Source organism: Pelobates fuscus, chromosome 6 (genome assembly GCF_036172605.1).
Source record: "Pelobates fuscus isolate aPelFus1 chromosome 6, aPelFus1.pri, whole genome shotgun sequence".
In the NCBI taxonomy this organism is placed as follows: Eukaryota; Metazoa; Chordata; class Amphibia; order Anura; family Pelobatidae; genus Pelobates; species Pelobates fuscus.
In genome coordinates, this window is record NC_086322.1 from 233,673,096 (window position 1) to 233,698,186 (window position 25,091).

General features: G+C 44.7%; 1 protein-coding gene across 1 annotated transcript in view; it reads right to left on the reverse strand.

The window, feature by feature from the left end:
• Positions 1–25,091, reverse strand: part of COPZ2 (COPI coat complex subunit zeta 2) — a 77,479-nt gene that overhangs the window by 45,488 nt on the left and 6,900 nt on the right. The window contains exon 3 of the mRNA XM_063458857.1: positions 1,159–1,240. Within this exon, the coding sequence (XP_063314927.1) occupies positions 1,159–1,240 (82 nt within the window). The remainder of the gene's footprint in view (positions 1–1,158; positions 1,241–25,091) is intronic.

Here is a 25,091-nt window from a genome sequence, read left to right on the forward strand (position 1 = left end):
TTTGTAGAAGAAGTAAGAGCTCCTTAGAGGACCTTTTGTATATCTGTGCTACCAGTTCCGTATGGAAGGATTGTAGTTTTTCTGATAACAGTTGCTCATCTATTTATGAATATTTAGTACATAGACTAAGCAAGTTATCTTAAGTGACTGCATCTAAGCATGTACACGTATACAGGTGTTCTCTGACCACCACCAGAAGAGGGATCGATGGAAGAGGATAGGGACTTTCATGTTAATTTTAGTGGAGGGGGATATTATCATCAGCAGATGATACTTAATGAAATTTGCTATTTGTGAGAATGGCTTCTAGGCATTTCATGCACCAATCTTTCAAAGAAGTGTGTGAAGCAAGCACCTTCTTACCTATGTGGCTTCTCTACTACAATCCCCATGATAAACCTCAGGAGTAGGTGAGTATTTTTGGCTTAGGCTGCTTGGAATATGTCAGTAGACACAAGCATTTCTACCATCCCCGTAGAGAAGGAGAAAGTACATATGTATGCCCAGTTTGTTCTTTTTTTTTTTTTTATTCTTCTTTTTTTTTTAGTGCATGTTATAACAGACGAGCTTGTGTTACCACAACAGTAGTTGCAAGCTATTCAAAAACAGAGATATTAAAACATTGGCATGTATCTGAAACATTGGCACTTTTCATTTTTTTTTTAGGACAAGATAACATCAGGAATAAATTCAGGCTATACTACATGCACACTCTATATGTGGAGTAAGACAGGAAGGAAACTACACCTACATGTCTGGACTAACCTTCTTAACTGACAAGCCTTTTTTTTTTTTTTTTGATCTGCAGTTTAATTGAAAGATGTGCCTAGTCTTTTCTTTCTAAACCATCATTCTCACCTGTCTCACCACTGTGTAAAAATCCCACTTGCTTCCCAATGCTACAGGAATTAGATCCATACATTATTGTAAACTTTTCAGACTCTGTCACCCGATCTTCAGTGTTGCCTCCAAACCCACTGGCACTTAAGGCTCATGTCCTCTCACTCTCATCTTTTCAAACATGTTTACTAGACCACATGACCAATCCTGATCATGTAATGGAATTATTAAAGTGCACATTTGGAAAACAGATGAAATATGTCAATCCCTCCTTTCTAGCTCCGCTTGGAGAACACATGATGATGCCATTTGTCTTACATTCAGATCTCTGCGTCATGTGTGAAATCCGTTTCTCAAATTCCCGCTGCTCCTTTAGAGATGGGAATGTGTCGTCATAATACTAGTATCAAAAAGAGGTACAGAGGGGAAAGTAGAATCAGAGTTTGTATCAAAAAAATGAGAGGAGAAGAAAAGCATTTTAGATTTACTAAATATAGTGAATTTAAATTCATTGAAAGCAAGGTTTATAAATCTTAATTTCATGTTACTCTTAAGTCAAAACTTTCTTTACACATTTTATAACAATATTAACAGCTGCCTAAATATTTTGTTACGAAAGAAGTAGAAACCTTCCTTGCAATTATTGCCACTATTAGGAAAATTAGCAAAGTGCCCTGAAATATTTAATGTGCAATTGACGTACAGTGCTAGTGTCTGTCAAGAGAAGGGATGAAAAGTTAGAAAAACCAAAGATCAGCAAATACATGTTTGAACAGCAAATACATGTTTGAACTAGATTTGGATGATCAGCGCATGCAGCCTTATCTGGTTAAATAAAATCTGGTATAAAAAATTTCCATATACCTATCCCAGATAGCAATCTACAATTCCAATGTGCTGTAGGTGAAAGCAGGCTCTTTCCTTGATTTTAAAAAAACATTTTTTGTCAGATTTTGTTTTTCAATCTTTTTTTATTGGTTTGGTATAGCCGTATACATACTAATTTTTTAAGTAATGAAGCATATACAACAAGAAAAAAGAAAGATAGAGAGACGTCCCCCTAAGGATAATTCTCCCTAGGGCTTATCCCTGGTAAATATATACACAAAGAAAGAGGTAAAGCCCCTCTAAAGGGACTTAAAATGGGAGAATCCCTAGTCTAATTATAAGCCATGTCAAAATAGTAAATAATACATCTGAGCTTAAATAATCAATCTAAGTAAGAATAAACACAAAAAAATCCCCACATAAAAATACTTTCTATATATACTCTACCTAGTGGTAAGGGAAAGTATTAAAAAGAAGTGCTACCTTAACTCAACCAATGCTATTATTATTGGGAATGATTCCTTTATTACATCTTTGGAGAGGTACAAAGTGGCTTGTCTTCCTTTGTCTACCATAATCCAGGGAACATCATCTGGATACTTATAAAGTGGAAAAGATCAAAATGTGTCTAGGGTATTATAGGGATCTAGAGGATAATTCTCGACTCTATATATAGTATCTTTTAGACACAATTGAAACAAAGTTTCCACTAGTACAAAGTTACAGAACGTAACCAAAAGTTACGTAACAACCCAATTAATACTTGAACTAAATGGGGAAACAGAGATAAAGTCATAAGAAAGAATCCATATGTACTCCCGAAAAAAGGGGGGGAGGTTACGATGGGGGAATTTCAGAGAAATGGATGTTACCACACTAGATGATAACCATAATACCTAATAGTAAATACCCTCAAGTGGACAATACCAAAAGTCCAAAGATCCCCTACTCTAATACCTCAGGACAGAACTAAATTAAAGCTCCAAATCTAAACTCTGTGTAAATCTCTCAAATAGACTGTCCCTGATCAAGATAAGTATCCACCATATAAACCTTAATGGGTAGACTACATTAAAAAACAAATTCCCGGGGGGCGGGGTGGGGCCGCCGAGCCGCATGGCAGCGGACTAACATGGCTCGCGGCCCAAACAAACTAAACTGGCTCTGAAACGCCCACAGAAGGCACAAAAGACCGGGTTACCCGCTGAAATAAAGTTAAGGATAACACCAGCTTTAAAAAGATGCCAATTAAACCCTGAAAGAAGGTTGTGAGCACCGTAAAGAACTTTCAAGGCCTACCCGTGGCCGCAAGACCAGACTCGAGTGACCGTGAGTCGGTCATAATACATGCCAATCCTCCGTGCCGGGCCACAGACGACTTAAAGAAAAACAAAAGCAACTTACCCAGGCAAAGGACGCTGCTGGCTCGGGGCGCGACCCCACTCCCCCCCCCGGCCGGTGGGGTAATCTGGCCTCATGGAGGCGACACGCGCCGAGACGGGAGTTCCCCGTGCTGGGCCCAGACTGCCCTCCTGAACTGGCAAAGGCAGCCGAAAAGGAGCCCGCCAGTAAAAGAGTTGTGAGGACCAGGGGCGTACCTAGAGCATATGGCACCCGGGGCGTGTCCTAGTTTTGGCACACACACCCCCCCCCTCCCCCGCACTTTAAAATGTACAAAACACCCACATTTATTTTAATGTATGTAGCATTGAGCAGTGCTTGCATGTTTCAATGTAAGCATGCTTTTGTATGGAGTAAGTGTGAGTGAATGAGTGGGTGTGTTTGTATGTAGTGCTGGCATTTTAATGCAGGCATGCTTTTGTGTGTAGTGTTGGCGAGATGCAGTGGTGTGGTTATATATAATGGTGATGTTTTAATACAGAGGTGTGTTTGTATGTAGTGTTTGCACTGGAATGCAGGGATGTGTTTGTGTGTAGTGTTGGCAAGATGCTGAGATGTGGGATTGCCATATTTAAGGACACCAAATAAGGGAGCTATCTGCTAAACAGCACCCTAATTTGGTATCTTTACATATGGAATCTCACATAAGGGCACCAATTTAGGGAATTCTCTACTAAATAGCTAAAAGATCAAAATTTAAAAAGCCTTTTTCTTAATTTTAATCTTTAGGTTGTTTAGTAGATAACTCACTTATTTGTTATCCTTATGTGGGATTGACATATTTAAGGACACCAAATTAGGGAGCTTTCTACTAAACATATACACAACCACAGATATACAAACGCATTTAGTTATTAAGAGGTCCAAACAACCTCCCTACCTTACTCTGGGAGTGACAAGCGGTTGCTGCTGGGCTGGGATCTCTGTGCTCTTCCTTCACAGCTCGCTTGCACGACCAGTAGTGATCAGGGCCGGATTAACATAGGGGCTGATGGAGCTGCAGCTCCAGGCCCAGGCCCATGGAATAGGCCCATTTAAAAAAAAAAAAAAAAAAAAAAAATTTTTTTTTTTTTTACACACTACTCTTAGGTTTGCCCACACTACTCTTAGGTTTGCCACCTGTCTGGTATTTTACTGGCACAGCCAGTATTTGAGGTTGCCTGGCCATGCCGGTATTGCAGTAATACTGGCAATACAAATGCAGGTATTTTTCTCAGAATAAATGGAGATTACTCTGCAATATCAGCACCAGCCAGTAGGGGTCACTGTGTGTGGAGAGAGGCAGAGATAGGTAGTTACAGCATCTCCCTGCCTCTCTACTACTCACTGATCTGTGGGGGAGCAGCCACACAGCACAGAGTCCAGACAGCAGCTCTACAGCTCAGGTAAGTGAGGGAGGGAGGGAAAGGCAGCAGGGACACATACATCTCTATGAGGAAAGTTCAGTGTCTGCATGCAGAGGGTGGAGACACTGAATGACAGTGCTGCACACTAGGCAGTACTGCCCCAGGAAGCACCTCTAGCAGCCATCTAAGGAGTGGCCAGTGGAGTTATTTTCTCTGAAAAGACAGTGTTTACTGCAAAAAGCCTGAAGGGAATGATTCTACTCACCAGAACAAATACAATAAGCTGTAGTTGTTATGGTGACTACAGTGTCCCTTGGAAGCTTAAGAGGGATGTATGGCAACAAAACCTGTGTGGACTGGCTGACAATACAATTAGTTTAGGTAATGCAGACGTTGGTCTCTCGAACACTGTGGCATGTTCCCTTTCTTCTACACTCACTACATACACCTTTTCTCTGTCCCAGACTATATACCAGGAGCTTCTGCCTGCTAGTAAGAAGGTAAGGAGACAAGTGGACATGTGAGTGCTAGGGTAAAGTCCTTAGAAAGCGTTGAGCGAGCGTATCAGATGCATTTATGCCAAGCTCAGGGTGCTGTCTGCATAGTATACCCTTAGTTGGACAGCCTGCATTATTGGCAGGCAGTCTAACATGCATTCATGCCAGGCTGGCCTTCCAATTCTTTGGGCAGACATGTCCTCTTTTTGGGCACGATCGCCCCTTTTGGCATGTTACGTGATTTGTGTCAGTGGCCCACCCTTTTACCTTGCCCATTGACTTCCTGCTTGACTGGACACTGCTGTTAAGGGTTATGGATTTACTTGAAAGATAAAAGCATAAATTAGAGAGAGATTAGCATAGGGTATGTGTTTTCTTATAGCTACTGTTTTCTTTCCCTCCAGCACCATCTCCATCAGATACATGACGCTTGGGAGGTATGACTGTTTTAGTGTTTTTGGTCGATAAGATTCTGTAATTAGGCCCCATCATAATTGTCAGCACCAGGCCCAGTGTGCTCTTAATCCGGGCCTGGTAGTGATGCCGATGCCAGGATGATGTCATACCCCGGCTGCCGGCTTACAGCAGGGCGTACACAAACTCCTATATGGTCCATAAAAATGTTTAATCTCACTGCCTTCCAGTATATATCTGTCCTATCTGTCTGGGGGAATGTGACAACGTGGATGTATATGTAAGTGGGTGAGTATTACTATCAGGAGAAAGGTATATGGCAGGGTGGGACAGTGTGGTGGATACTATGACAGTGTGTGCCACTGCACACAGTGGATTGAAGGAGGTGACTGCAGGTGAGGTGGTGAGTATATGGTGTTTTATGTCACGGGTGGGAACAATGGGATTGGGTGTTATATGGAAGAGAGGATATTATGTCAAGGCAGGGCCAGGGTGTATGGCAGGGTGTGTATTATGATACGGTGGAGGTATATAGCAGGGAGGGGATTATGGCAGTGTGGGTATTATATGACATGTTAAAGGGGTATATGCCAGGGTGGGAATTATGACCAGGTAGTGGGTTTATAGCAGGGAGGATATTATGACAAGGCAGGGGTGTATATGGTGGGGGTGTATATGGCAGAGAGGGCAGGGGTGTTGAAATTAAAAAAAAACAAAAAACTACTTGTCCAGGGACTAAAGTGTTTGCCCAATCTACTTGTCTGCCGTGACAATCTACTTGTCCTGATACAAATCTTTATTGATAGTAATTTAGGAGACAGACCTGGTGTAGGGGTGATAGGGATGTAGTATGGGTAAGACACATAGTGTGGGGGTGGGATGTAGTGTGTGTAGGGCATTGTAAGGCACATAGTGTGCTGTGGGATAGGGTTGGCAGAGTGAGGAGGGGACAGGTGGCAGAGCGTAGGAGGGAGGGGCTGACAGAGCGTGGGAGGGAGTGACAGGTAGCAGAGTGAGGGAAAGAGGGGTTGACTGGTGACTGAGGGAGGGGGTGACAGGGTGACTGAGGGAGGGGTTGACTGGTGACAGAGTGACTGAGGGGGGGTGACTGAGGGAGGGGGTGACTGGTGACAGGGGGGGTGACTGGGGGGGTGACTGGTGACAGAGTGACGGGGTGACAGGGTGACTGAGGGGGGGTGACAGGGTGACTGAGTGGGGGGGTGACAGGGTGACTGAGTGGGGGGTGACAGGGTGATTGAGGGGGGTGACAGGGTGACTGAGGGAGGGGGTGACAGGGTGAGAGGGTGAGGGGGGGTGACAGGGTGACTGAGTGGGGGGGTGACAGGGTGACTGAGGGAGGGGGTGAGAGTGAATTTACAATAATATTTTCTTACCATGATTCAATGGCTGTGCAGGAGGTGCAGGCAGTGCAGGAGGTGCAGGCAGAGTGGCCGCAGGGGAGAAACCTGTCAGAATACACGCTCTGCGCCCCCTGCTGGCACACTCCATAACAGCATCCCTGGTGCTCAGTGATGACTCAGAACACAGGCTGGGAATCCCCTCCCTGTGCTCTGACTCACTCACTGAGCGCCTGAGCCGCCAGGGAGAGGACGACCAGCAGGAGGGACAGAGTGTGGCACCCCCCTACTGGATGGCACCCGGGGCGGACCGCCCCCCCCACCCCCCCCTTAGTACGCCACTGGTGAGGACCAAATTACATCCAAGCTCATTACGACGAAAGAAGACATGAACGGGACTATTAACTGCTCCTGAAGGGCTGGCAAGTACGGCACATGTGGCCACAGATGTTGCCGGCAACTAAAAGAGTTCCCCGACTACCTGCCCACCGAAGGAGTGACGGCCCAGACTTACCGAGTCTGTGGGGGTCCTCGGGGAGTCGAGTCCCTGGTGCTGCGAGTCCTGTGGATCAAGAGGATGCGGGCCTTCCGGCGGACCGGTGGCCGTTAGGGATGCGCATCGTCCCCAAGTGTGTGGCCGGCACCAGGAGAGACTGGGGGCTTACACTCCACAGAAGCTTGAGAGGTGCTGGGGAGGTGCAGGGGACAGGGGGCGCTCAGACCCTAGGTGTGGGGGTCCAGTGGACGGTCGCTGGCCCTGAGTGCCCACAGAGCCAAAGAAAGCCCTGCGGGCGGACAGTGTCCTGTCTGGGGAGGACGGATGGAAACCCGGCTTAAGATAGGTATCTTGATAAATGCATCTCTAGTTTGCCATATAATTCCATGTCTTACTAAAATAGGTGTACCAAAAGGTCTTATTTTAGGCCTACTTCACCAAAGTCAAAAGGGCTCCATGACCAGATTGCCACACTATATAAAGGATACCAGCATGTCAGCGCCTTAGCTGATACAAATATATGCTATATAACACCATAATTCTCTCAACACATACTAAGCAGTTAGGCCGGAGGGCAAATGTAATCCAAGCTTAACATATGGCCGCAAACTTTATTTGATTTTCTGGTTTAAGCTTCAAGCATGCAGAAAATCTGTATTACTACCGTTATTAAAATCTGTATTACTGTACCGTTAATTATAAGCAACATAAGTTCACATACTCTGTTCTTACAAGCATTATTGTTATGTGTTAGTAAATTGCCATCAATCAAACCAGAACAAGTTATTTCTGTGTAGTGCACTATGCCGACATTGGTTAAACGCAATTGATCTAATAATGCCTATAAATGTAGCCTTTTGTGCCTCTGCGCAGGCGACCAAATGCAACACATGTCTATTCTCTGATTTATAATGCCTCTGCGAAGGCAACAGTGCATATGATCTATATATATTGCCATTTTACGTGCAAAATAAAAACAATTAAAAAAAATAAAAAATTCCCATTCCCACAAAACTTAAATAAACAAATAGATAACAAAAGAAAAAGAAAAACGCCTGACGTGCGTTTCGGTGCTAGAGTAATGTGCCTTCATCTGGCACTATCAGTGATCACTGATGGGAGCCTGAACCAACTTGTGGCTCCCACTGCCCCTTTAAGAGCACGCTCGTGACGCAAGCCGTCATCCTAGTGCGAGGTGGGCCGCGTGACTGCTCATTGCGGTCAGTGCACACGGCCCGCTCAGAAGAGGAGAAAACCACGGATAAAAGTATAACCACTAAATGTGGCCAGCATTTGTAATATACCCGACAACTCAAAATACCCCATATTAAATACACTGGGTTGTCTACATTTGGAAATGATATGCCATGATGATGGAAAATGTACCGTATTTCCCATACTGTCTCAAAAGTGACATAGGCTCAGAAAATCAATTTGCAACATTGTCAAGTATGAAGACTGAGACTCGTATTTGGTCCTGGAACTTCAAAAGCCCCACCAAATATGTATATGAGGGCATTGTTGTATTTGTGGGACATTGCAGAATACAAATGCAGGTGATACTCGAAAAATTAGAATATTGTGCAAAAGTTCATGTATTTCAGTAATGCAACGTAATATATGAGATAGACGCATTACATGCAAAGCAAGATAGTTCAAGTCTGATTTGTCATAAGTGCGATGATTATGGCTTACAGCTCATGAAAACCCCACAATCCACAATCTCATACTCATTACTGAAATAAATTAACTTTTGCACGATATTCAAATTTTTCGAGTATCATCTGTATGTGTGTTTTATTGCATTAAACCAGTATTATGAAATTCACAAAAAAATGCAATGCTGAACTTAACTGAAAATAAAAACATTTCTTAATTTCTCACACTTATTTAGATTTTATTCCTATTAAATTATGTTTCATAGATACATATGCATGTATATACATATAGCCCTATTTGTCCTTAACAAAATAATATATAATACGTGTGGTTGCACTCAGGGCCGGAATAACATAGGGGCTGATGGAGCTGCAGCTCCAGGCCGAAGCCCATGGAATAGGCCCATTGATAAAAAAAAAAAGAATTAAAAACATTTTTTTTTTTACACACTACTCTTATGCTTGCCAGGTACTTCTCAGGTATTTCTTAGCGTTGCCATGTATTTCTCAGGTATTTGAGGCTGCCTATCCAGTGCCGGTATTGCAGTAATACCAGCAATACAAATGTCAGTCTCAGTATAAACAGATTATTCTGCAATACCAGCACTGTCCAGTAGGGGGTCGCTGTTTGTGTGGAGAGAGGCAGGGATGGGGTAGAGGCTGCAGGGAGACATGGGGACAGAGACACTCAGAGGCACTGAGACACTAAAGGGCACTGAGACACTAGGGGACACTGGGAGAGATAGGGATACTTGGGAACACTGAGACACTAGGGAGCACTGGGAGACCTGGGGACACAGACACTAGGGGAAGCTGTGATAGATGGGGACGGTGAGAGACTTGGGGACACTGGGGGACATAGGGACACTTGGTCACACTGAGACACTAGGGGGCACTTGGAGACCTGGGGACACAGACACTAGGGGAAACTGTTATACATGGGGAAGTGAGAGACTTGGGGACACTGAGACACTAGGGACACAGTGGCCCCATGTCTCCCAGTGGTCCCTAGTCTCTCAGTATCCCCCTGTCTCCCAGCCAGTGTCCCTGGTGTCTCTCGGTGTCCGTAGTGTGCCAATGTCCCCATGTCTCCCAGTGTCTCAGTGTCCCCTAGTATAAACAAAAAAAATATCAGGCTCTCACTGTGATAAATTTAAGCAGGTTTATTAGACACCACAACGTTTCAACCTGTACCCAGGTCTTTATCAAGTCTCCAGTGTCCCCTATGTATCACAGTGTCCCCTATGTATCATAGTGTCTCAGTGCCCCATGTCTCTCAGTGTACTTAGTGTCTCAGTGTCCCCTAGTCTCCCAGAGTCCCCATTTCTCACAGTGCCCCCAAGTGTCTCAGTGTCCCCTAGTATAAAAGAAAAATATCTCAGGCACTCACTGTGATAGATTTAAGCAGGTTTATTGGACACCGCAACGTACCCAGGTCTTTAGCAAGTCTACCGTGTCCCCTATATATCACAGTGTCCCCTATGTATCACAGTGTCTCATGCCCCATTTCTCCCAGTGTCCCCTCATGTCTCAAAGTCACTCAGTGTTCCCATGTCTCTCAGTGTCCCCAGGTCTCCCAGTGTTCCCTAATATCTCAGTGTCCCCATGTCTCCCAGTGTCCCAATGTCTCTCAATGTCCCCTAGTGTCCTAGTGACATGGGGACACAGACGCTAAGGGACTGGGAGACATGGGGACACAGACATGCCCCTTTCGGCAGTTCTGGTTATGTGATTTGCGTCAGTAGACCACCCTTTTACCCCATCCATAGACCTTCTGCTTTACTGGACACTGCTGTTAGGGGATATGGATTTACTTGAAAGATGAAAGCATGAGATTAGCATAGGGTATGTGTTTTCTCATAGCTGCATCCTATGGGTTTCCCTCCAGCACCATCTCCATCAGATACATGACGATTGGGAGGTAGGACTGTTTTGGTGTTTTTTGTCAATAAGATTTTGTAATTAGGCCTATCATAATTATCAGCACCAGGCCAACTGGGCTCTTAATCTGGCCCTGGTTTCACTTAACATGAAAGAGGTAAATTATGGTTGAAGAAACGTATAGCTTAAACTAAGTTTTGTATAGGCTAAGATCATGGACAATTGCCTCTGTTCTTAAGGGGTTATGGCACTATTGTATCTCTTTCTAAGATAAAATTATTTTCTGATAACTCAGTCCTTCTATTGAGGTTTTGATTTTACAAAAGGGTAATGGTACTGATGACCATAACACAATCACAGGTTGAACATTTCTTAAGCCGCTTAGTCAAGATTATTTTCCTTTATTTTGACATTTTGGATAAAGTTATATTTTTTGCTTTTAAAGCGATTTTAGAAAGGGTTAGAAAGGCATTACTAAAGCCTAACCTCAAATACGTGAATTCATTCAGCAGTGTTAAAAAGTCCTAGGTATGATTTTGAAATGGGGTCTGGACATTATACCTACCTACCTCAAGATCAGGTTATAATAAAGTTAATGGGAACTTGCAGTACTGTTATTACTGAATAGCCGTCATGTCATGTCCATTTGTTTTTTAAATTGGTGTCTTGGATAGTGTCCGGTGTGTGTCAATTCAGATTCACTCCATATCAACTTATAAACTGAAATTCAGTTTGTGAACTCTGTAAGTTATTATTAAATATGTTATTGATTAATAATGTGTTCATGTCATATCATGAGGAGTTGCTTGTTGCAATCCCTGGTCATAAATCAGTCATATCACAATACTATTAAATTATCGTGCTTGGTTGTTATGGGGGTTTCATTTTACCCTGTGAGTTTGTTTGATTATCCCAATTCTGTGATTATTGGTTTTGAGACCTTTGGCTTCATATTCTGACGTTGTACCTTAGCTACCTGTCCTGACCGTTTGGATCACAAATGTTGTCTAATCCCTACTCTACCACGTACATGTTTTTGGACTCAACCCTGTGCATTGTTCAGTGCCCTGGAAGCCTTTTTTTTTTTTTTAACTTCCTCTCTTTGCACAGGTTTGCAGTTCCATGCTTCTTGGCTCCAGTAACACATATACATCGGAGAGAGGGACAGAGGGTCTGTATGTGTGTATCTGTGTGGCTGTACAAAGGAGAGATTTGCGCTGTATTATTTTTTACTGACCTGCATGGGCATTCATACCTGCCAGCATTGCATTCACACCATCCTGAACAGAGTTGGGCCTGCAAGGGAGCAGGATGCCCAAAGCAGACATGAAAAGGGCAAGTCAACCAGGATGGTAAATTGGGCGGAACTACCCTTAAAGTGGTGTCCAGGCTAACTGACTGCCCACTCTCAAGGCAGACTACGCATGGAGTGCAGCTGAAATGCTTTATGCATGGTTCTAGTGCATACCTCTAAACTCTGGCATCCTGCGAATCGGGACGCCGTTGGGAGCGAGGTAATGTTGGCAGTCAAGTTACCTGATCATGTCAAAGGGGTAGGAAGGGAAGCGGATCCACCCAATTAAAGGGACACTATAGTCATCAAAACAACTTTATCTTTTGGTTTACAGATCATACTCCAGCAATCTCACTGCTCAACTCTCTGCCATTTAGGAGTTAAATCACTTTGCTTAAGCACTCCTAGTAACACCTCCATGCATGAGACTTACACAGCCTTCATAAGCACTTCCTGTAAAAAGTCATCTAATGTTTACACTTCCTTTATTGCAATTTTTGTTTACTTGATAATTTCTTATCTCCTGCCATGTCAATAGCTTGCTAGACCCTGCAGGAGCCTCCTGTGTGTGATTAAAGTTCAATTTACACAGCAGGAAATAAAAACATTTCAAGTAAGCTACATCTCATTTGAAAATTAAACAATTTTATTTGTCTTGTAGTCTGTGCCAGTCACATCTGTGGGAGGTGTGGCTAGGACTGCATAAACAGAAACAAAAGTGATTTAACTCCTAAATGGCAGAGCATTGAGAGCATTGACCAGTGAGACTTCAAAGGCATGATCTATACACCAAAACTGCTTCATTAAGCCAAATCTGTTTTGGTGACTATAGTGTCCCTATAAGGCAGATCAGCCAAGCGTGAATGCATGCCAGGCTGCCTGTCAATCATGCATTCTGTCCCACCTAGGGCAGACTGAAACTGTGCTTCCAGCAGGGTCCTAGTGCCCCAAATATAGCACAAGCACGTCTAATTGCTTGGGACATTTCCCTGGTGCCTGAAAATTTGGGATGGTTGGGAGGCATTTTAGTGTCCTGTCCCCTCCTGCATCCTCCAGGAAATTGAACTCCTGGGCAGATTTGAGAATTTGGGATGGGTCCCATGGTTGCATTTTTCTGGGACACCTCCACAAAATGTACCATTGTCGGCACTTATGGGCATTTTTTCAATTGTTTGAGCAGATTGGAAACCTGAAAGATTTCCAATCTGCTCCAGAGAACTGCACTGTTTACATTGCAGCTCTAAGTCTGCCCTCAGCGGCTGTCTACTAGACAGCCACTAGAGGGCTTCCTGAATTGAAACAGACTTTTGGTCCGTTATTGACACTGGACATCCTCACACTCTGCATGAGGACCTCCAGCATCAGATTTTTCCCCATAGGAAATCATTGATGCAATGCTTTCCTATGGGGAGGTCTTTTGCCGTGCATGCGCATTAGACCCCGCTTGTCGCGGGACGGAGCAGGGGGCAGAGCTTTGACCCAGCGCTGAGGGACATCGACACTGGAATCAGGTAAGTAAATAAAGGGTTCTAACCCTTTATTTACCGGGTAGGAGGGGGCACGAGGTAGGGTAGAGTCAGAGGGATCGGTAGGGCCAGGAATACAGCTTTGTATTCCGGCACTACAGTATCCCTTTAACCCCTTAAGGACACATGACGTGCCTGACATGTCATGATTCCATTTTATTCCAGAAGTTTGGTCCTTAAGGGGTTAAGCAAGCCTACGATTGGCATTTGTAGTTATAGAACATCTAGGAATCTTCAGTTTAGTAAAGTGCTTCCTTGTTCAATAGCTTTGAGTTTCACAGTCACACATTTCAGGTTCTGTGTTCATATTCTGGGCCTTCTCTTACACCCTCTAGTCTAGCCCCTCCATTCCTGTGCCTCATTAGTCCTTGCAAGCTCTTTCTGTGCACCCCTTCTTCCCCTAAAATTTATTTTATCATGTTTCTGTGTAGACAATACACATCATAGATATGCACAGCTGACACAATTGTACAAACCAACGTTAGCACTGCGTGTTCACATTTCAGCAATACACAGTGACCCATTCCTTTTCCTCTAGTTCTCTTTACTGATAATAAAAAATATATTATTGACATTAAAATAGTGCCAACATATACCATAATGCTATATATATTCCTATAAATCTGCTTTTCAGTTCCCTGTGAGTGAGTTTGTTTCTGCCCTGCAGTTCCCTCTAGCAATTGTTGTTGGTTGCCATACCAATGGGTGAAAGGATTTGCATGCATTATAACATTGACAGACTGAAAAAGCAAGATTCCAGATGTCATGACAACATTTTAGTTTACCAGTTTGTTTTGTTTTTTCATTACACTATTTTATTAACCCCTTCACTACTAGCTTCATGTCTGTAATGTTGGTATTGTTATGAAATGGTTTACAGTGAAAAACTGATTCTATTATATAACCATCCATTCTGCTCCAGCTGTGGTCCTAATCCAATGAAGAAACATTCTCCACTGTTCATCATGTCTGTTTTGTACAAAGACTGTAAATGACCTCACTCACCCACACTTTGTACAGAAGCCCCTTTTAAGTGCTGTCTACAGCACTGCTGAAAATTAGTCAATTCAGAAGATGAGTTAAAAAATAGACATGTGCAATTCGTTTCGATCCGAATAGGAATTCGGAAGAATTTCGGAAAATTCGGACATTCGGGTACTTCTGAATGTCCGAATTGCCGAAGCCCGAAGTGCCGAATTGCCGAGGTCACGAAGTGTCGAAGGGCCGAAGTTCCAAAGTGCTGAAGTGTGAAGTTGCCGAAGTTCCGAAGTGTCAAAGTGCCAAAGTTCCCAAGCACAGTATTGCCTAAGTACTAATATACTTACCCAGTGAAAGAAGAAGAATGTTACATTGTATACAATTTTAAATAAAAAATATACAAACATAGCCAGGATTCACCGATAAGCATTTGCAACACTTACAACAATCAAATAACATACATTCATATAAAATGTAAGTTACTTAGCCAGTCATGTAATGACAGGAATGAATAAGTAGATAACTCCCTAATTCCCACGGTATTAGGGAACTATCTACTAAAAGTCTGAAAGACCTAAATTGGTCTTTCAGCCAAATTTACTAATACCCTCGGTGGGTGCCCTAAATTGGAATAAGGGGGGGACCTAATGTCCTCCCCCCTGGCCCCCACCCCTGAGCGGTGGGTGGGGGCCGTACAGTACAATAAGGGGGGGGGACCTAGTGTCCTCCCCCTGGTCCCCAACCCTCAGCGGTGGGTGGGGGCCCTAAATACTAATAAGCAGGGGGGGACCATAACTCTCTGATTGGTGGATTAAGTAACCAATCAGAGAGTTATGAGTCAAATTACACAGCGTGGGAAAATTCCAAAGAACTTTCCCACGCTGTGTAAAATGACACAGAGCACTCTGATTGGTGGATTTCAAACCAACCAATCAGAGTGTTGTGACAGGTAATTGTAGAGACTTACCTGTCAGTCTCTTCATTTACCTGTCAGAGCACTCTGATTGGATGGCTTAAACCCACCAATCAGAGTGCTCTGAGCCTAATTGCAGGGTGGGGCAAGGCTTTATAAGCCTTGCCCCGCCCTGCAGAGCTCAGTCTGCGCGGAGCTTTCCATGGGTGAAGATGGATTTTTTTTTTTTATATATAATTGTGTCGGTTATTATGGTTTTTTATTTGCCCTTTTTTGGGGCTGAAAAAAGATTTTAGAAGAAAGAAAACATTGAATGGTAAGTTTTTGTTTTTTTTACAGGTACTTAGCTAAAGGTCCCCCCCTCATTCGTTTTTAGGGTGAGGGGGTCGGTAGGGGGATAAGTTTTATGGGGGGGTGACTAGGGGTTTGGGGATCCCTAGTGACCTGGGGGGGACATTTTTTTAGGGCCCCCACCCACCGCTCAGGGTTGGGGGCAAGGGGGGGACCTTAGGTCCCCCCTTATTACAATTTAGGGCCCCCACCCACTGCTAAGGGGTGGGGTCAGGGGGGAGGACACTAGGTCCCCCCCTTTATTCTAGTTTAGGGCCCCCACCCACTGCTCAGGGGTGGGGGCCAGGGGGGAGGACATAAGGCCCCCCTTATTCTAGTTTAGGGCCCCCACCCACTGCTCAGGGGTGGGGGCCAGGGGGAGAACACTAGGTCCCCCCCTTATTACAATTTAGGGCCCCCACCCGCCGCTCAGGGGTGGGGGCCAGGGGGGAGGACATTAGGTCCCCCCTTATTAGTATTTAGGTCCCCCCCTTATTCTAGTTTAGGGCCCCCACCCATCGCTCAGGGGTGGGGGCAGGGGGCACTATTTTTATTTTTTATTTTAAACAGTGAGCAGTCACAGGCTGCTCACTGTTTACTAGGCATGCAAAATGTACTAATACTAAGTAATTTTTACTTAGTATTAGTAAATTTGGCTGAAGGACCAATTTAGGTCTTTCAGCCTTTTAGTAGATAACTCCCTGATACCGTGGGAATTAGGGAGTTATCTACCAAGCGGCTGCAAGAGAAGTCCTGAGGTGCCGAAGTCCCAAAATTCTGAAATGCCGAAGTTCCGAAGTGTCGAAGTGCCGAAGTTGCCGAAGTTGCCGAATTTCCGAAGTGTCGAAGTGCCAAAGTGCTGAAGTGCCGAAGTGCCGAAGTTGCCGAATTTCCGAAGTGCCAAAGTGCTGAAGTGCCGAAGTTCCGAAGTTGCCGAAGTTGCCGAAGTTGCGAAAACTTGAAGTGCCGAATTGCCGAAGTCCTGAATTGCGAAAATCACGAATTTTGGAATGCCGAACCGAACCAAAATTTTTTCCCATGCACATGCCTATTAAAAAATGGCTTACAGCACAAAACAGGGTATATTGGCATGGTTTGGTTTTCTTAAACATTGTCTTGTTGAAGTGGTCTGGGTGCACTGTCCCTGTCCTCCTAATCCTGCAGCTGAAAACATTGTGTTTACTTTGCAGGGTTAAGACAGCCTCCAGTGGGTGTCTACCAGACAACCATTAGAGGCGCTTCCTGCTGATTAATAGCGTTTAATTCTGTGAGACAATGCTGAATGTCCTCACACTTTGTATGACCAAAACCACCTAAGAAAGCATTGATGCAATACTTTCCTATGGAGAAGGCCCAGTGGATACAAGGATGTGGAAGAGTATTAGTGTATTTCAAAGAAACAAGACGGATCAAAATACCACTATGCCCTGCAACCTGTTATATGTAATCATGTACAATGCCCTGCACTAACATAGGCACCCTTGATAAATACGAGCAAAGAAGGCTATGAAAATGTGTCTTTATTATTTAACTTTTTGATACTTTGTTAAAAAAAATACTCTGCTTTCATGGATATCAACACAACTCAACTTTTTCCAAAAACAAAATCTTTCTTAAATATATGTGTGGCACAATTTATATTTTAATTAATACTTTGTGCTACCTCCTTTTGCCAAGATAACAGCTCTGAGTCTTCTCTATACTGCCTGATGATGATGGTTGTAGAATATATGACAAGGCATAATAATAATAATTATTTATGTATATCTCCATCCACATGAAGATTAGCAATAAAATAAGTAGTTATCACAATACAGCAAGATATCAGGTTGTACAAAGGCAAATGCATAACACGTGGAAGGAGACATTTTTTGTGTAGTAAAGGATATGTACTCTTTGCATTATGTTCAGACATGGGTACAGCAAAAAGAAAAGACAAATAAAAACAACAGAAACCAGCAGCAGTGTACTAATGATAACTTGAGGGTAAAATGTAATCTGCTGCATCACATCTCTGCTACATACAGTTGCAAGAAAACGTATGTGAACCCTTTGGAATGATATGGATTTCTGCACAAATTGGTCATAAAATGTGATCTGATCATCATCTAAGTCACAACAATAGACAATCACAGTCTGCTTAAACTAATAACACACAAAGAATGAAATGTTGCCATGTTTTTATTGAACACACCATGTAAACATCCACAGTGCAGGTGGAAAAAGTATGTGAACCCCTAGATTAATGACATCTCCAAGAGCTAATTGGAGTGAGATGTCAGCCAACTAGAGTCCAATCAATGAGATGAGATTGGAGGTGTTGGTTACAGCTGCCCTGCCCTATAAAAAACACACACCAGTTCTGGGTTTGCTTTTCACAAGAAGCATTGCCTGATGTGAATGATGCTCGCACAAAAGATCTCTCAGAAGACCTACGATTAAGAATTGTTGACTTGCATAAAGCTGGAAAGGGTTATAAAAGTATCTCCAAAAGCCTTGCTGTTCATCAGTCCACAGTAAGACAAATTCTCTATAAATGGAGAAAGTTCAGCACTTCTGCTACTCTCCCTAGGAGTGGCCGTCCAGTAAAGATGACTGCAAGAGCACAGCGCAGACTGCTCAATGAGGTGAAGAAGAATCCTAGAGTGTCAGCTAAAGACTTACAAAAGTCACTGGCAAATGCTAACATCCCTGTTAGCGAATCTACAATATGTAAAACACTAAACAAGAATGGATTTCATGGGAGGATAGCACAGAGGAAGCCACTGCTGTCCAAACAAAACATTGCTGCACGTTTACAGTTTGCACAAGAGCACCTGGATGTTCCACGGCAGTAGTGGCAAAATATTCTGTGGACAGATGAAACCAAAGTTGAGTTGTTTGGAAGAAACACACAACACTATGTGTGTCGAATAAAGAGGCACAGCACACCAACATCAAAACCTCATCCCAACTGTGAAGTATGGTGGGGGGGCATCATGGTTTGGAGCTGCTTTGCTGTGTCAGGGCCTGGATGGATTGCTATCATCAAAGGAAAAATGAATTCCAAAGTTTATCAAGACATTTTTCAGGAGAACTTAAGGCCATCTGTCTACCAGCTGAAGCTCAACAGAAGATGGGTGTTGCAACAGGACAATGACCCAAAGCATAGAAGTAAATAAACAACAGAATGGCTTAAACAGAAGAAAATACGCCTTATGAAGTGGCCCAGTCAGAGTCCTGATCTCAACCCGATTGAGATGCTGTGGCATGACCTCAAGAAAGCGATTCACACCAGACATCCCAAGAATATTGCTGAACTGAAACAGTTCTATAAAGAGGAATGGTCAAGAATTACTCCTGACCGTTGTGCACGTCTGATCTGCAACTACAGGAAACGTTTGGTTGAAGTTATTGCTGCAAAGGAGGTTCAACCAGTTATTAAATCCAAGGGTTCACATACTTTTTCAATGCTTTCCTATGGGGAGACGTAATGCGCCTGCGCATTAGGTCCCCTCGGCCGGTGGGCAATGGATAGGAGGATAGGAGGAGCGCAATGGATAGGAGGAGCGTCGCGGAGACAGCAGCGAGGGACATCGCGGCTGCCTCAGGTAAGTCACTGAAGGGGTTTTTACCCCTTCAGTAACCGGGGATTGGTGGGTGGGAGGGAGAGGGACCCTCCAGTGCCAGGAAAACGGATTGTTTTCCTGGCACTGGAGATTCCCTTTAAGGACACATGACATGTGTGACATGTCATGATTCCCTTTTATTCCAGAAGTTTGATCCTTAAAGGGAAACTCCAGTGCCAGAAAAACAATCCATTTTGCTGCCACTGGAGGGTCCCTCTCCCTCCCACCCACCAATCCCCGGTTACTGAAGGGGTGAAAACCCCTTCAGTGACTTATCTGAGGCAGCGGCGATGTCCCTTGCCGCTGTCTCCTCCTCCGCGACGCTCCTCCTTGTGATTGCATCGGCCGGTGGGCGAGACTGATCTCGCCCACCGGCCGAGGAGACCTAATGCGCATGCGTGGAAATGCCGCGCATGCGCATTACGTCTCCCCATAGGAAAGCATTGAAAAATCAAACAGCGTGAGGACGTCCAGCGACGCTCTAGCACAGGTTTCCAGTACTAGAAACAAGGAAGTGACCTCTAGTGGCTGTCTAGTAGACAGCCACTAGAGGTGGAGTTAACCCTGCAATGTAATTATTGCAGTTTATGAAAAACTGCAATAATTACACTTGCAGGGTTAAGGGTAGTGGGAGTTGGCACCCAGACCACTCCAATGAGCAGAAGTGGTCTGGGTGCCTGGAGTGTCCCTTTAAGGGGTTAAGCAGACTGTGATTGTCTATTGTTGTGACTTAGATGATGATCAGATCACATTTTATGACCAATTTGTGCAGAAATCCATATCATTCCAAAGGGTTCACATACTTTTTCTTGCAACTGTAGCAATGGCAAACAGAAAAGTGTTCCGCTGCCTGGGAGTTAAATCTGGGGAATATATTACATGGCTGTAAGTAGAACATTGCGCCTCAACAATGAAGCTATAAAGTATTAAATTATGTCGCTATACAGAGGGGATTAAGACTCCGGTGCGAGGAACAGACGGTGTGCCCACAGTGGAAATTGCGCAAGGCATGAGAAGTGCTTACAGGATAGCAATGTGGCAATACTTACCTTATTCAGTGGGCCAGCCGAGCTCCTCAGCTTGAGCTGCGCGTGGCTCAAGCACTCCCGCCGCTCCGAGCTCCTCTTCTCAGCGGGCCATGTGCACTCACCGCAGTGAATGGTCACGCGGCTCGCATCACAAGTTGGCCCACGTCCCATGTCATTCTGGCGCCCCCACACACGCACACTTTGGTGGTGTAGGCATGACGTGGGCCAATCAAATGTTAAGTAAGGCTTTTATACTCCCCTAGCCCTATCCACTTTGCCCTATCATGGTTTCTGTCTCAGTACCCTTTAGTGTGTTCCTTCATATATTGTGTTTATTCTAGTATTGACCGTGGCTTTGTTCCTGACTCTGAGTTTATCTTTAACCCTTTCCTGTCTTGTTTGTCTGTCTGACTGATTACCATGTACCTGACTCTGGCTAGTTCTAGTTTTTGCTGTCTCTCCATTACCTTGACCTTGGCTCATCTCTAACTAGGCTTTATCTCTTTCTGATTAAAGCAAAAAAACAATAATTAACATTAAAACTAATCAAGATGTTCCAAGGAACCCAAATTTTATTAAACCTGGATAGTGTGTTTCTGACCTGGGCTGTCAATTTTTCCTTTAATCTTTGAGATAACTTGTGCATGTGGTGGGGTCACTGGTTTAAGCTATGACCGTGCCAGTGTTCGGTGTGCTGCCAGAGCTATCTTGTGAAAGAGACTCTGTTCCTTTTTAGGCATTCTTTCAATGGGGCTAGACTGTAGAAAGGCCCTGAAGCTCATATCAATGTGTCTCTGCAGAGGCGCAACTAGAAATCACTGGGCCCCGGTGCGAAAATTGCCTACCCCCCCCCCCCCCACGTGCCTCTCTACCCAGCCCCTCAAAGTGTCTCATTCTCTCAGTCCTTCATGTGACTCTCCCACCCCCTCCAACACCTCCATGTGTCTCTCCCCCCTCTTTTCAAGTGCCCCTCCCACCCTGCATGTGTCTCTCCCACCCCCATGTCCCTCCATGTGTCTCATTCTCCCCCCCATTTCCTCCATGTGTCTCTCCCACCTCCAGAACCCTTCTATGTGTCTCTCCCCCCAGATCCCTTCCATGAGTGTCTCCCCCATACCAGAGCCCCTCCATGTGTCTCTCCCACCCCCAAACTCCTCCATTTGTCTCTCCCAAGCCCCCCATCCACTCCAAGTGACTCTCTCACCCCCCAGGCTCTTCAAGTGTCTCTCCCACCTCACATGTGTCTCAAGTGCCTCTCCCATCCCCTCCGATCTCAAGTATTTATTACCCTATCCTCCTCACCTCCAGGAAGTGTGGCCGAGCAGACTGCAGATTCCACCAGTGTAGTGTCCACGTCTGACATATTGAGGGGTATGGGTATTTATTTATATTAACCTTAAATCCTGGTAAAGTCCATACAAGCAGTACATCATTGTAAGCAGTACGTCATCGGCTTAAGCCAATACTTTTAAATTTTATCCATGAATGTTTGGATAAACAATAATAGACATGTGCACCAGTGACATTTTAGTACGAATGAATTCGTACTAAATAAAAATTAAATTCGTCCATTCGGAATTTCGTCCATAAAACATTTGTTTTTCGGACAAAATTCGATTAATGATCATTTGCTTTCGTCGATCAGGATGCAAATAACACTGCGCATGCGCAAATAAAAAGGGTCTTTCAGCCAACTTTACTAATACTAAGCAAACATTACTTAGTATTAGTAATTAAGGGAGATTACAATCTCCCTTCTGCTCTACTCGCTATACCAAGAATAGGGGCATGTATACAGTTGCTGCTCACTGTTGTAACCCCCCCAACATTCTAGTAAAGTGCCCCTTAGTGTGGCACCTTTAAAAATAATACCCCTTCAGATACAATGGGGGGTCCTACTGCCTTCCCCAGGCCCCCACCCATGAGCAGCGGGTTGGGGCCCTAGTGAAAATAGGGGGGAGGACCAATTGTCCACCCCAGGTCCCCACCCATGAGCGTCGGGTGGAGGCCCTAGTGAAAATAGGAGGGGGAGACCAATTGTCATCCCCCTGGCCCCAACCCATGAGCGGCGGTTGGGGGCCCTAAAATACAGTAGGGGGGGAACATACTGCCTCGCCCTCTGGTCCCCACACGTGAACAGTGGGTGGGGGCCCAAATTACAATGGGAGGACCTATTATCACCCCCCCTGGCCTCCACCCATGAGCGGCGGGTGTGGGTCCTAGGATACAAAAGGGGGGGACCTACTGCCTCCCTCCCTGGCCCCCACCCATGAGCAGTGGGTGGGGGTCCTAAATGACAATAGGGGAGAACCTACTACCGACCTCCCCTCGGCCCCACCATAAGCAGCGGGTGGAGGCCCTCGTGACACTAGAGGGGGAATGTATTGCCCCCGCCCCAACCCATGAGTGGTGGGTGGGGGCCCAAAATGACCTGTGATTACCTCTGATAGGTAATTCTTGAGCCTTGCAAGTAACCACTCAGGCGAGGCTCAAGAGTTACCTATCAGAGCACTCTTATTGGTTGGCTTAAACCAACCAATCAAAGCATTCTGAGTCAAATTGCAGGGCGTGGGAAGGCTTTATAAGCCTTTGCACGCCCTGTGGGGCTCAGTCTGCACGGTGCCCTCGCTGGGTGAAGTCAGATTATTTCTTTAGCGTTTGGAGATTTTTTTTGTGTGTTTTTTCTTTTGCGCTCAGGTTTTAAAAAATTTATTTTACAAGTTCAATGGGAATTATGGGTTTTTATTTGGCCTTTTTTGGGGCTGAAAAAAAAGCAAGTTTGAGAAAAAAAGAAGACATCTAATGGTAAGTATTTTTTTTTATTTACAGGTATTTAGCTTTTTATTCCCCCCTCACTATTTTTAGGGTGAGGGAGGTAGGTTTGCATTTTATTTGAGGGGGAGGTGACTAGGGCATTGGAGACCCCTAGACACCGTGGGGGGGGTACTTTTAAATTTAGCCCCCACCCGCCGCCTATTGTCATTTTGGTTCCCCACCCACTGCTCATGGGCTGGGGCCGGTGGGGGGGAGGGAGGAAGTAGGTCCCCCACCTATTGTCATTTAGGGCCCCCACCCACTGCTCATGGGTGGGGGGGCAATAGGTCCCCCCCTATTGTCACTAGGGCCCCCATCCACTGCTCATGGGTGAGGGCCGGGGGGAGGTAGTAGGTCTCCCCCTATTGTATCTTAGGGCCCCCACCCGCCGCTCATGGCTTGCTGTCATTTAAAACTACTAGTGAATGGGCAGCCAGTCACTAGTGCAATAAGGGGGAACCTAGCACTGGTCCACCCGTGCCCCCGCAGGTGTGGGGAGATTTAGCCCATGCAGGGCTGTAGGAAGACTCTTACACGCACGGGTTTTTTGTTCCTCATTAGTGCTGTGGGGGTTAATTCTCTTGCAGCACGGAGTCTACTTAATGTAAGAACTAAAATGAAAAGGTAATGCATTTGGAATTTGCCCTTTCGTTTCACATATAATTCGTATGTAGGACTTTTGTTTATGTTATAGCAAACGAATACGAAAAAGTCAGAAAATTTGTACTAAATCATATTCATATTCTATAACGAATGCACATGTCTAGAGTGTAATAAGAAACATAGATTGTGACAGCAGATAAGAACCATTTGGCCCATCTAGTCTGCCCAATTTTCTAAATCGTTTTTTCTTTTTCTTTAAATACTATTTTCAAATCGAGGAGTCAATGATACTGAAGTAAGGATTCTGTCAGCTCATTGTGGACCTGAGCAATGCTGCTGTCTGGGTCCCCACGGCTTGTATCTTGGCCTTAAATTCCCTGGAACTGTGCCAGGCAGACTCTAACCTCAGCCAATATGTGCAATATCTGGCTGGTATCTTGTAGTTGTTTCTCTCCAGAGACTGATTCTCCCTTCTAATTGGGTGAGCATGCAGGCTAAGTCAGCTGCTATCTTAAGATGCTTGTTGGGAGGCCTGCTAAGCAGCAAACATCTCTGCTATTTGCTGTCAGCAGGTTTTTCGGAGGTCTTGCAGGGTGTGCTTGTACCGACTGCACAAGCACTCTTCTATTATGCAGCCATCAGTGGTCAAATCATGCCCCCAGTATTTCACCATTATTGAAGGAGGCTCTGGTTGTACCAGTTTGGGGTGGTAGGAGACTAGAGTGCTTACCAAGATCCAGAAGGGTATGAGTCCATGCAAGGTACATAAGTGCAATACAAAACTAGGGTCAGGTTAAGCAAGGTGTCAGAAGTCCAGAAGAGCAGCAGTCCAAATGAGGTACCTGAGTGGCATTCCAAATGGCAGGGTCACGTAACGCACAAATACAATACAAACAGTACTGTTCCAGGCACGGTTCATAAAGGACAATGCAGGTGACAAGATTAGGTTAGACTAGATGTAAAAGTTCAAGGCAGCAAACAATATTACCACACGGATAATAGAGAAAGGTAAACCACATAATCATTGAGCAGCCCATTTAGTCAGTTCTGGGGTTTTAACTGTTGATATTTGTTAAGCCACACCCCTTGTGACCTCACAATGAGGAATGGGACCAATTTTGCCTCTCAACCAGTTAACACACCACTCCGACTAAGGAACACTGAGAATGACTGGAAACCCCAGCAGGCATATGCCCTGGATGAATGCTTGGTGTTGCAGACCTTGTGACCCCTACAGATGGCATGGGAGCCAGGATAAGATAAGAGAAGTCATGGCAG